The 12,170-nt window shown below is 44.2% G+C and overlaps 1 protein-coding gene across 2 annotated transcripts in view; it reads left to right on the top strand.

Moving 5' to 3' along the window:
* The window catches only part of CCDC50 (coiled-coil domain containing 50), a 37,610-nt gene that overhangs the window by 8,255 nt on the left and 17,185 nt on the right, over positions 1-12,170 (top strand). For both annotated transcript variants that reach the window (XM_015871712.2, XM_015871713.2), the window contains exons 2-4: positions 4,132-4,194; positions 5,498-5,627; positions 10,553-10,643. In XM_015871712.2, the coding sequence (XP_015727198.1) occupies positions 4,132-4,194; positions 5,498-5,627; positions 10,553-10,643 (284 nt within the window). The remainder of the gene's footprint in view (positions 1-4,131; positions 4,195-5,497; positions 5,628-10,552; positions 10,644-12,170) is intronic.

The raw sequence follows: 12,170 nt of genomic DNA, 5'->3' as shown, positions 1-12,170 counted from the left end.
CTGTGCTGGCATCGCTTTCATTCACAGCTGTGCCAGAAGTGCACATCCCTGCACACTCCCCGCTGTGGTCCAGCAGATTGGTTTAATCAGCCCCAGGGCAAACCTGTTGTCAGTGTTTCACGCTTTGCTGGACTTGCCGATTGCAGCTGCTCTGATTGTGCCCCTGCTGCTTGTTTGACTGCCTGATGGCTTGCAGCCAGGGGCCTCGGGATGGGAAATTGAGTTAATTCTCAGTGGTGAATGAGCATCAATCTTACCTTTTCATTTCTTAGCCATGCAATTAGGGGATAAGTAAACATATTTATTTATTTTATTCCACAATGCAGAGCCTCTCAGACAGAAGGAATTGTGATTCTGTTGTCACTGGGGCCGGACTGTTTCTCAGCGTGAACCCAGTGCCAGTAATGGCTTGTAATGGGCTGAGAGTGAGGGCTTATGCTGCTGAAGCTTTGTTTCAGACCACATCTATCCATCCTGCATCCTCAGTAATTTCCTATCAGCCTTGTTGTTGGATTCAACTTCAGGGAAGGAGAGTTGGTTTTCTTGACCTTCCTGCAGCTGCAGTTATGCTTGACTCTGTGCCACAAACACTGGGTCCATCTTGAGGGAGCACTTGGCACTTACCATCACCCCCCAAATTTGCAGGGGCCTGCAGGTGTCCCCATCTCCTGCCACTTGGCTGGCTGACAGTGCTCTGTTCCGTTCATAATGGGATGTTCTCATCCTCCTTTGCATGTTGTTCTCAGGCTGAGAGAACTTGAGAATAATGTGCTCTGATGAGTTAGGGGCATTCAGTCCAGCCAAGTTTCGGGTGGTGATGAACATCTCCTTCTTCCCTGCCAACAACTTCAGCCACACAGAAAGAGGTCTGCATGCTGCTGTTAGCCATTCGTGGATTTAAGAGAACAGACATCCATTAAAACAATAAAATAAGTTAAAAATCCCTGCTGTACTGTAGGATTGAAGCTCACTGGAGGAGGAGATGAGACTTTCTGTGGGGCTTGGTGCAAGACTGCTGAGAGAAGAGCAGCAGTGTTCTACCACAGACCTCGTTCCTTTTCACCTTTGCACCCAGTATATTCCTGTCACCATGATTTTTCCTGCATGAGTAGAGAAGTGTAGCTGGGTGTGAGCAGAATGGAGCACAGAATCTAAAGTCCTTCTCTGCCTGTGTGCCTCTGTGGGGAGGGGAGGGTGGAGCAAAGGTCCATTGGCACCTTCAATGTCATGACCAACACGGCAGAGCTCAAATGCTGTGGGGATCAGTAGGGAGTTCAAAAGGGCTGAGATGCAATTGCATAATCTTTGCAGATGTCTTCACATATGCAGCTCTGGAAATGTTTGCCCTTGCCTCTGTATTCCCTTGTTTTGCTCGTACAGCTGTTCAGGCAGCTGTGCAGTGAACTTGCTCCCAGACTTACTGTGGTAAATACAGCACTGTCTTCTCCTTCTGGTTTGCGGGTGGGATTTTTTCTGTCTTGTTGTTGTCAAACCTTCAGGAGGAAGTGCTCTTCCTCAGAGATGTGGTGGTAAAAGCACAGCCCTGGATCTGGACAGGCTCTCAGATATCTCTGCTAAGCTGCAGCCTCTGAGCTGGAGGTGCCTTTCCAGCAGGCTGGGTGATGCTTTGTGAGCAGAAAGTGGCTGTCTCACCATCATTCTGTGAAACTCAATAGTGTTAGGGACCTCAGAGTAAAGTGTTTTTGGGGTACATCTGTCCTCATCCAATAAAAACATGTTCCTGAACACTGGACACCCTGAGTATGTCACCTGTGAGTAGCACTGAAACAGCTGTGGTTGGTGGCTGGAGAAAGCATTTATTTATAGGAAAGGCCAGCTGGAAGTGTTTCATTGTTGGTTAGTGTTTAGTATCCTCTTTGCAATAGAGCTGCAATAAAAAGAAAGCAACAACAAAGCCTAAATTGCACCATCCAGAACTGTGCATGCTTAAAATGAATCACTCTGGGATTGTGTTACCGTAATCGCTGTCCTCATCTCCACCCTGCTGCTTGTCCCTCCTTTCCTGAAGCACTGCCTTTGACCTTGAAGGGAGGGCTGCCTGAAGTGCAGCCTTATCTTCCGTCTGTCATCTACAAAACACCCTCAAATGCACCAAGGCTTATCCTTGATCATACTCAAACAGGATTTTTGGTTAAAGTGCTATCTTGGCTGCAGTCAGAAGCTCTTTGCAAAAAGCCCATGAAGCTCTATGGGTGCTGAGGAGTGTCCTGATAAATCTCAGTCCGTACGGGTCGCTGTGAGACAAAGGAAGGCTCGTGGGATTGTGGCTGCTTTCCCCTCCCCTTGCAATGTTTTCTGCCCTTTGTGGGGCTGGTAATGGTGTCTGCTCAGACTCTTCAATGAATGGGTTCCTCAGAAATTGCCCTTGTAGCTCTGCTAAGTCCTTGGGTCCTTAAACTCCCCTTAAAGTGGGAGCTCCACATGCAGCAGTGCATGCTTTGTGTGTCTGTGCTACCAAAACACCAGACTCTGCATGTGGCCCCGTCCCAATAGGTGTGTGACTGTTTTACTGTTCCGCTGCCTATCATAACAAGTTAAAAATAAACCCTTATGCTTTCCCACAGTGTGGGCAGAGCATTCCTTTGAAAGCTTGAGAGTGAAAGTGATTGGCGTTTGTAAAAATACGCTTCTTTCAGACTGGGACTCATCCCCTTCCTGTTTATTTGTCTCCGGGTCAGCACAGCTTCCAAAAAGAAGCTGAAAATTACCCACGATGCTAATGCTGTGGGTGGTTGTTTTGGGTTCTGCAGGTCAATTTCTGGAGTCTTGAGAGCAGCTTAGTGGGAAGACAGAATCTTCCCCCTGAGGAAGGAGCCTGTGTCTTGGGGAGGGGTGTTTCCACCAGCATTTTCAATGGGAAGTTTCAACTCTCTTTCAACCCAATGCCCCCCCTAAGTTTTGGCTCAAAATGTAAATAAATGTTTTCCATGGGAAAATCTTTTGTCTGAAGTCTATAAATTAACTCAGGGACAGTTTTCACACTGAAAATGGCGTGATAACCCTTGTCTGGAGTACACCCAGCAGGCTTGGGGGTAGGAAGCTGTTTGCTGCCCTGAGGAGCTGAGCTGGACATGGTTGAAGTATGTGCTGATGGAGGGAGCAAGAATGATTTGAATGGGTTTTGAATACTCATTCATGTGATCTAAGGGAAAAAGAAACCTTTTGTTATTTCTCACTATAAGCATGAAGTTCAGGTTGCTCGCATTTTGGAATCTCAAGGTCTTGTTTTGGACTGCATCCAGCCAGTGCTATTGCAGGGTTGGGTAGATAACGTTTTCCTTTTCCACTTCCAAGTAAGGCCTATCTACATAGAAATTAGCTTCCTGTGATTCTTTTGGGCTTGAAGTCTCGTGACTGTTGAGAGGGCATTGGATTTGAGATCTGTGTATTCTGCTTTTGCCTTACAATTTCCAATGTCCTTTTGGTGGGGGAGAGAGAGCAGCCCTAGGAACTGTGTTAAAACCCTGGGAAAGCTGATGGAGGCCTTCGTTAGTCTTAGAGAATGGGAGTGCAGTGATGCCAGGCAAAGTGCTTCCTTGGAATGCGCATTATGCCAAGCACACCAAATGTCAGGTTGCAGGTTTGAATCGTTACCGGTTCTTGCTGCAGCCATGTTCAGGCCACTGAAGTTTCAGTCATTTCGTTTGCTGTGCTTGATGTTTGTGTGCATTACCAGTGAGTATGTGTTGCATGAGTTTCTGGTATGATTGCACAGCAATCAGTGCTGGTCCCGATAACGTTTGTCACTTTTCGTCCTTGCTCGGGGTAAATACAGAGTTGTTATCAATTTGTGATGACTTGAAGCCAGAGAGGTGTGTAATGTAAAGGTGGGGCATGTTTACACAGCCGCCTATATTGCAAACTTGGCTTCACACTGCTTTACAATTTCAAAGTCTGTGTGGCAGAGAACAGAGGCTCTGTGAGTGAGCAACCCAGTGGTGGGCATTCCAGCGCTGTGGAACAGGGCAGAGACATGTCCCCTAAGCACTGACTTTGTCTGGTTTGCGCAGGTCAGTGCCTCTGTTTGAGAGCCCAAGTGTCTGTATTGATATTTTTTCTTTTTCCCCCCTTCCTTTCTCCTCACTCTCTTGGCTTTGTTTCCCTGTGCAGTGTGTCGAGACTTTGCTATTCTGGAAGATCATACCTTGGCCCATAACTTGCAGGAACAAGAAAGTAAGTAGCAATATTTGTAACAAATTGAATCAAATCTATCCCAGCAGATAACTGTTTCTGTGTTGTTGTTACAATGTTGGTTTTTGTTTTTGCTTAGAGCAATTCTCCCTGCTTTTATTTATTTATTTGCTTGTTTTTATTATTATTCTTTCTAATGGGATATTGTTATCATCACTGTATTTGCTGTCCTATAACACTACTCTGCATTCTACCCCAGCTTGCATTGCCCTCTAGAGATGGTTGCATTTCATATATGTGCTTTTCTCATTCCATTTAGAATGGAGTTTCTGTATGCTGATTATAATAAGATTGCATGTGGGAGTGCACTTGAGGTTTTATTGCTGTGTGAGGCTGTTAGAAATGACCAGCGTGTCTGGAAGCTTCCCATTTTAAAGGCTGACCTGAGTGCAGCCAGTAGAGGCTTGCTTATCGACTGATTTCAGAACAGAATGGAGGCTTCCTTTTAATTAAGATGTTTTGAGGCAAGGCAGCTGCATGCTTTAAAAAGGAGGGGAAAAAAATTACAGCCAGGAACTTTAAAGTGGCTGGTGATTTCTATACAGGAGATGTTTGTTTTTCAGTCAGGGCTGAGGTGGCCTCTCTAATCTGTTTTGCTGCATACCAGTTGCATTGGTATCTACCAATACAAGGTGCTAGTGCTGTTCCATTGGCTCTACTGAGTGTGCAGCTTGCACTGAAGTGGCTCTTACTGCTGGGATGTGAGACCACCAAACAAAAGCTGGCTCTCAGCTGCAGTTCTTACAGTCATCTTTTCTTGGAGGCATTATCCATATATGGTAAAAGGCTCACTGTTGTGTTTAGTAGCTGTGTTGCTAAATATAAAGTTAGTGAGATTCTGGAACCTATTACATAGGAAGGGAGAGGAGTTCCTCTCTTTGGATTTTCTTGAAAGTGAATTAGGGAAGAATCCATCAGAAGTGATTTAGGTTCCACGCATCTTTATTGGCTTCTTGTGGAATCTGGGTTAATTTCCTGGGACCAGAAAATGAAACACAAAGCCTAAAAGTAAATCCCTACAAGTCTGTATGCAGTTAAGATACATAGGCCTTATTTTGGTAATAAACATACATGCAGCCTTCTTAGTGTTGAAGTGAGGCAATCTCAAGCTGCTAACATAATTTCAATTTGGGGCTTACCCACCTGTAGAGAAGTTAATGACATTACCCTGCAGAAAACTGTCTTTATTTGTAGCCTGGAATCTCCCTCCCACTTGCTTAATCTTGTTCACACCATGACATACAGCAGGCTGATTTTTGGGGCTTTTGTCTGTGCTTATTTCCAGTTGAGCATCACTTGGCGACAAACATTCAGCGTAATCGTCTGGTGCAGCATGACTTGCAGGTGGCCAAGCAACTGCAAGAGGAGGAAGATCTGAAAGCACGTGCACAAATCCAGAAACGCCAAAAAGACCTGTGAGTTTAGGATGGAGCTGTTCAAATGTTCATCCCATTTGGTCAGAATGCTGAAATCAGTTGCTTTGTTTCAATTTGATGCACTCTATAGTGGAGTACAAGTTGTTCAGTCTTTTGCCTTTAGATATCTGTTGCTATAGAAGTATGGACAGTAGTCTCTAGCATGGGACAGGATGGAAGCAGATGTACCTAGGGTCTGTCTTGGCCTGGGCTCTGTTGGCTTACTGTGAAAAGAAGTCTTCCTATTCTGTTTGTTGGCAGAGAGGAGTAACTTGGCCATTTGCAGTAGGTTTGTTTCTGGCTGAAGTCTGAAAGAGAAGAATTTACACTATAGAAGTACACAGTGTTATAGTGAATTTTCTCTCTTGTGGAAATGGCAGATATTGGCCTACCTGTATTGTGCCTTATGTGTGCTTTTGAGGATTTTGGCACTGTATGCCTTGGCTTCCCACTGTGCTGAATAGCTCAAAGCTCATACTTGTGCTTGTAGATGCTCCAGCATGAAGCATGGTGGGAAGAGGAGCTGCTGTTCTGGGGCCACTTGGTGGAGATAGTAGTTGTGGATATTTCTTCTCTTGCAGCCACTTGATTTCTGTAGCAGCTGCAGGAAGATCCTTAATGATTGATTCAGTTTACTCTGCAGGTTTGCTCAGGGCCCCTCTTACCAGATCTAAGCCACAATGGAGCTTGTGATTTGGATTTCTCTGTGCCATGACTGTGGAGCCCGTTATAGGAACAAAAAGTTGTAGTGCAGAAAAAAAACAAACTGGGACTTACCAGCCCAGAGTTGACTTTGATCCTACTCTTGTATTTTTTACCTTTCACTCAAGCTCTTGCCGTGCGTGAGAAGTAACAAATGGTTTGTGTGTCAGGGCTCAGTAAGATCACAATGAAGAGAGGCAGCAGCTTGCTTTCTGAAGGAGCTCCCTGCAAGGTCTACAAAGCACAATGCAGCACAGCAGCTGGGAAATGCATCCTGGCTTGTCTTGCTCTGTGATGCCACCCGCCAGGTACAGCTGTTGGTGAATCACAAACCCTGCGGGGTTCATCTGGCAGAGGGTGATGCAGTAGAAAAGCTCTGTGCTGCAGATGTGTGTGATACAGCTTCAAAGGAGCTGCTCATAAAAGATTTCAAGGCTGGGGTGTGGCAAGTCAGCCGCTGTGCTTAATGGTACTAGCACATGCAGACAGTATGTGTGCATCTCTGAAGTTTGTGCTTTCTTCCAATAGCTTTGTTAGCAATTAGAGATGTGAGCATGTGAAGGGCAACTTAAAAATTAACTTTGTATGACAGAAATGATTCCTTTTTGCTACTTGCTGGGAACTGCAAATGATTTTGTTGCTGTGGGGCTTCACAAAATGGGATTTGCTAACTTTGTGAGCCAAGTTACAGACAGGACTGCTGACGCAGTAGTGCAGAGCCCATGATTTCTCATCAGATACCAGGACTCCCTGTACTTAATGCTGCTCGTATTTAGAAAATAGGTCCCAAAACATCCATGATCAAAGCACAAAGCATGAGAAAACAGACTCATAGGCAGTTTGGTAAGAAAGGAGATAGGAACTTCAGCAGCAGTTCTACTCCTGAAAGCGTGAGCTTTTTAGCAAGAATAGTTTTTGTTGTTTAATAAATAAATAAATAAATAAAAAGCTGGGGGCATCCTTTTGTAACTGGATCTGTGTCTTCCTTAATTCTTAGTACATTCCAACTGTCTCTTCCTTGTGCAAGATTTGTGAGTTCTGGCAACAGTGACCCCCCACCACTGCTGTGTGGTGTATGGCCTAGGACAGTCTGACCCTGCAAGGTGACAGAGGGGTGAAGAGGCAGAACTGGGTGGTCTGCTTAGAAAAAAAGCTTAACAAGAAAAGCTCTTTAAACGGAAGGGAGATCTGAAAGACAAAGAAAACATGTCTATTCTTGCTGATCTTTCCTTTCTTGAAAAATTCGGGGAAGCTCAGAACGCTGCTAGTACTCCTGCTTCTTTAAAAGCATTTCTCACATCTAACTGAGCAGCCTGCTTGCTGCCAAGCATAGTAGCAAGGCTGCTAAAATAACTGAAATACTGTGAAAAGACGCTCTTTCCTTGTTCTGTTCCCACTGCCATAATGATTCTGTTACACTAATGTGAACAGCTCCTTTGAACACTTCCCTTAAACCCTTTTGTTGTTTCTCATCTGGCAATAATTACTTGCTCCAGCCGTGAGTGGCAGCTTTCTAATCAGTGCCTTTATTTTTTTATTGTTCTCTAAGCTGATGTTTCTTTAACTGTAACACTGCTGGCTGTGCTGGTATGAAGGGCACCTCGGTGGGATGTTTGGAGGTGGAGACTAAAGCCATTGAATTCACAGTAAAGAAACCAGAGGACAAGAAAAGCTGTCCAAGTTCTTTAACCTTTTTGCTTATGTTCAAGTCAAACTGAAACACTAGCCTGTGTTAAATAACTAATCAAGTCTCAGGATTTAATTACCACTGAGCTACAAGAAAAGACAAAATCCAATCCTTTGTCTCTGTTCAGTGGTTATGAAAGAGCTTGATAAGGAGTACTCCAGGATGCATGTCATCAGGAACAAGAAAGCACTTCTGCTTGTGCATTACTTCTGGTGTTCTTTGCTGTGAATGGAGAGGCAGTGACCTTATTGCCTTGGCTCTGGAAGACAATTAGCTGTTTGTCTCGTTTGTCTGAGGAAGATGGATTTTAAGCATTCAGCAATTCAGCTTGTGCCAGTGAACTCATCACCTTAGCTTTGTTCACAGGTGCCAGGAGGGACTACAGACCTGCAACACATCGATGTGTTTGACCTTTCTAATTTATTTTCTACATGAATCTATGTAATCTGAGATCGGCCTCATAAAAGATCTAGTATTTTATACACACTGACAGTGTGCTTCTAGGGTCTGCATATTCGTTGTCTTTTTGCTTGGTACTGGTTCCCTGTTGGTACCGGGTTTACCAACATTCCCTTTTTATAAGGCAGGGTCAAGAACTACAATTGACACAATTGACCTCTGTGCTTCTGAATAGATCTCTGCCTGTAGTCAGGTGCAACACACAAACATACACACTTGCCAAATATCAGTTCTCTTATAGAGTTGAAAGAAACTGATGTCTGAAATGGTTTTCTCTGTCAATAACTACAGGTCTGCACACACTGAAGTTCATGAGAACCTTCTAGGGTGTCTCAAGGCCTGTGTCAATTTAGGAATGTGAGCAAATGTTTACAAACATGGTCCAGGAAAGGGAAGGAAACATCACATTGTGACATGGACATGGGGCTCTTGTGTGTTTAGAGAAGGAAAAGGAAGTATAAATAACACACAGTACCCAAGTGTAGGTCTGTTTCTGAGAGCAACTGACAGAAGTAAAAAAAAAAACTTTTTTCCTTCATGTTTCTTTTTTTTTTTTTCTTTCTTCTTTTTTGTCTCTGACAGATCAAATGTTTATTGGTGGCATTTCTCCTCTAATGCACTTCTTGCAGTGTCCTTCCCCACCCTGTGCCACCTAACCAACTCCTTGCACTTCTATAAAATAAGCCTCTGTTGTGCCATTGATTGCTCCAACAACATTTCTCTCAGCTTTGCTGCTGAAATGCTTGTTTGCATGTGAGATTTTAATCACATCAGCTCATGTCCCAGACACCTTTCCAGTCCATTGCCTCCAAGTGTGCCAGATCATTTAAATCCTGATCCTTCCTCAAGACAAGAACAGGTGCTCTGGCCCACAGTGTGCAGCTTTCATGTAGCTGAACCTGCTTCTCTTGAAATATTTGCCTGACTTCCATAGAATACTCTTGGTAGTCCTCCCATCACCTATCTGATCATTGCTAGCATATTCTCCCAAAGATTGTATCCTGATAAAGCAAGCTCTGCCTGTTGCTGTTCTCATTCCTGTCTCCTGTGCCTTACCTTTTAGCAATTGCAACTGCAGAGATACCTGTAGATTGATAGATGTTATTTTTTCCTTTTTTTTTCCCTTCTTTTTTCCCCCCTCTGACATGTTCAGGGCAGTCATTGGCTCCATTTCAACAGTGCTGAAAGAAAGAGCTCTTAATGTTTGTTCTCTAATCCCTCAGCCCTGTTCTGGATTGCCTTGAAGAACCATTGGCTGTCATTCAGGCCTGCTTGCTGGGAGTCGGAGCTTGCAGCTGAGCATTGCACAATTCTTGCAGATGCTTTCTGTATGACATCCCACAAATACATCTTTCCTGGTCTACCAACCCACATTTAACCCATGGAAACACAACATTTTATGTCACAATTACTGTTTTTCTGTTCTCCAGTTAATATAGTCCTGTGCTGCTCCCACATGTGCAGTGATGCTTCCCACCCCTCATTCTGATGTACATTGCTGTGTTCCCTACTGACTGTGCTTCTGCTTTTGTATCTCATTCCACCTCGGCAGCATTTCTCATTCATTACTAAACTGCTGCTCTAGCTTCTGCTTGGCCTATGTGCTGCGTGTCTAATAAGCATTGCTGTGCTTTCTCCTTCTTGGCTTTCATCTGAAAACCACTTTCCAGAAATGCTTGTGCTAACCTTACCCCTAAACTCATCCCTTGGCACTGTGTGTACAAGTGCTCCTCAGCAGCATTAGACTGCTGTTTGCAGAGACTCCTATGTACTTCCTTGGCCTGCTCTGTCTTATGGTTCCTATCTCCATTCTTAGCAAACTGCCTATGAGTCTGTTTTCTCATGCTTTGTACTTTGATCATGGATGTTTTGGGACCTATTTTCTAAATACCAGCAGCATTAAGTACAGGGAGTCCTGGTCTCTGATGAGAATTCATGGGCTCTGCACTACTGCTGAGGAATAATAACTCTTCTGTGTGAACTGAATAGCTGCTTTTAGCTCTTTTTATCCCTCTTTCCAGGCTAACTAATGTCTGTGATTTTAGGTACTTATGATCCTTGTTTCCTTCTCTTCTAGGGAACGTCAGGACTCAGAGATTGCTCAGGAAATCCAAGTGAAGCTGGTTTTTGAAGCAGAGCAGCGACGCCGGCAGGAGGAAAAAGATGAGGTAAATTTGCAAAGATGGCAGAGCTACTTGTATCAGCCATTTTAGTGCAGGCATTACTCAGCTGTTAGCTGCAGAAGCTGCTTTGCCTGCTGTTGGCAGCAGTCTTCATGGATTATCAGCATGCACAGAAATTTCAGGGCGCCCTATTACAGGTGTAAGATACATCTGTGGTCTACAAGGGCTGTTGTTGACAATGCCACGCTAACAAAGAGGGCAAATAATAGTAGGTCTTCCTGAGGTGTCCAGAAAATCCTGGACTGGAGGAATGTGCATGTGAGCTTAGAGTGTGTCCCTGTATTTAACTGCAGGTAGGTCCATGAGAAATCTGGATAATTTTACATTGCTGAAGAGGCAGCTAGTGGCATTTTCTCCATGGGTAGCATTTAAACGCAAGGCTATTTCTTGGAAGAACAAGAAATAATTAGTCTTTAGCTAACTGATAAATCAGTTTACTTGTTCAAGACTTCATTTTTTTCTAGTACCATTAAGTCCAAACAAGTACAGAAATGCTGGCCAGACATGGAAAAGCTTCCAAGAGGATCATGTAATGGGAGAGATGGGAACACCAGCTAAAGGATTTGTGCTTTAAATGTGATCGTCTCTCTTATTTTCCTGAGGAAAGTAAAGGAGATGCAATCCTGCTTCTGCTGGCGGTGGTATTGCAGCCACACAGGTTTAAGCAGAGGGCTTCTTGGGATGTCAGCAGTCTGACGGCAAGTCCTTGCAACCTCTCAAACCAGCCTACTGATTATCTTTGGATGCTGGGAGCTATCTTCAGATGAGTGTAACTCGATGTAATGAGGAAAAGCCACAAATATTCCTTCTCTTCCTATCAGTTTCTAGGTAGTTCTCAAGTGTGGCTGAAACAGATATGTGCTGGGTTAGACTGCAGATGAGTATTGAAGGTGAAGCACTACTGCCTGACTTTGTGTTAGGACTTCTGGAGGTCTTGAATTGGTCCTGTTTTCCTTCCATGGTCCCCAGTGTTACTTCCTTTGGGTGGTCTCCTGTGCTGATGCAGGGCTCAGGTCCTTAACAAAGCTGGTTGCCATCCAAAATGATCTGAATACTGAAATAATAATTGATATTTGAACATTCATCCATCGCCCTCCAGTGCCTGCTTTGCTTTTGGTGTGTTTCAGTTCTGACTGTGCATTTCACTGTTGTTTTTCCTACCTGCCACGTACGTTCTGCGTACACAGCTCTATAATAGCCCTGAGGGCTAGGGAGGCTTAGATGAATATCATCCAAGGGTTAGGTTGTCCAGCTGGTATCTTCCAGCTTCTCTTCCTAGCTTCAGATCAGGCCCCAAGTGTGGAAACCCCAAAGAGCTGTTTACTGTTGCTAGACCTCGTTGAACCATTAGTCATCTTGAAGGAAAACTGATTAAGAAAACAGAATGCTGTTCTTTGATTGCCTATCTACCAAATCAGCAACAAGATAAATGGCCTACGGTCCTGACTGCACTCCTGTGCTGTGTGTAGCTCTTCTCTCCTAACATCACATTTGATTTCTCTTTTCCTTCAA

The sequence above is a fragment of the Coturnix japonica genome, chromosome 9 (genome assembly GCF_001577835.2).
Source record: "Coturnix japonica isolate 7356 chromosome 9, Coturnix japonica 2.1, whole genome shotgun sequence".
Classification (NCBI taxonomy): domain Eukaryota; kingdom Metazoa; phylum Chordata; class Aves; order Galliformes; family Phasianidae; genus Coturnix; species Coturnix japonica.
Note: the sequence above shows the minus strand (reverse complement) of the source record. Positions and strands in the feature narration are given on the sequence as shown.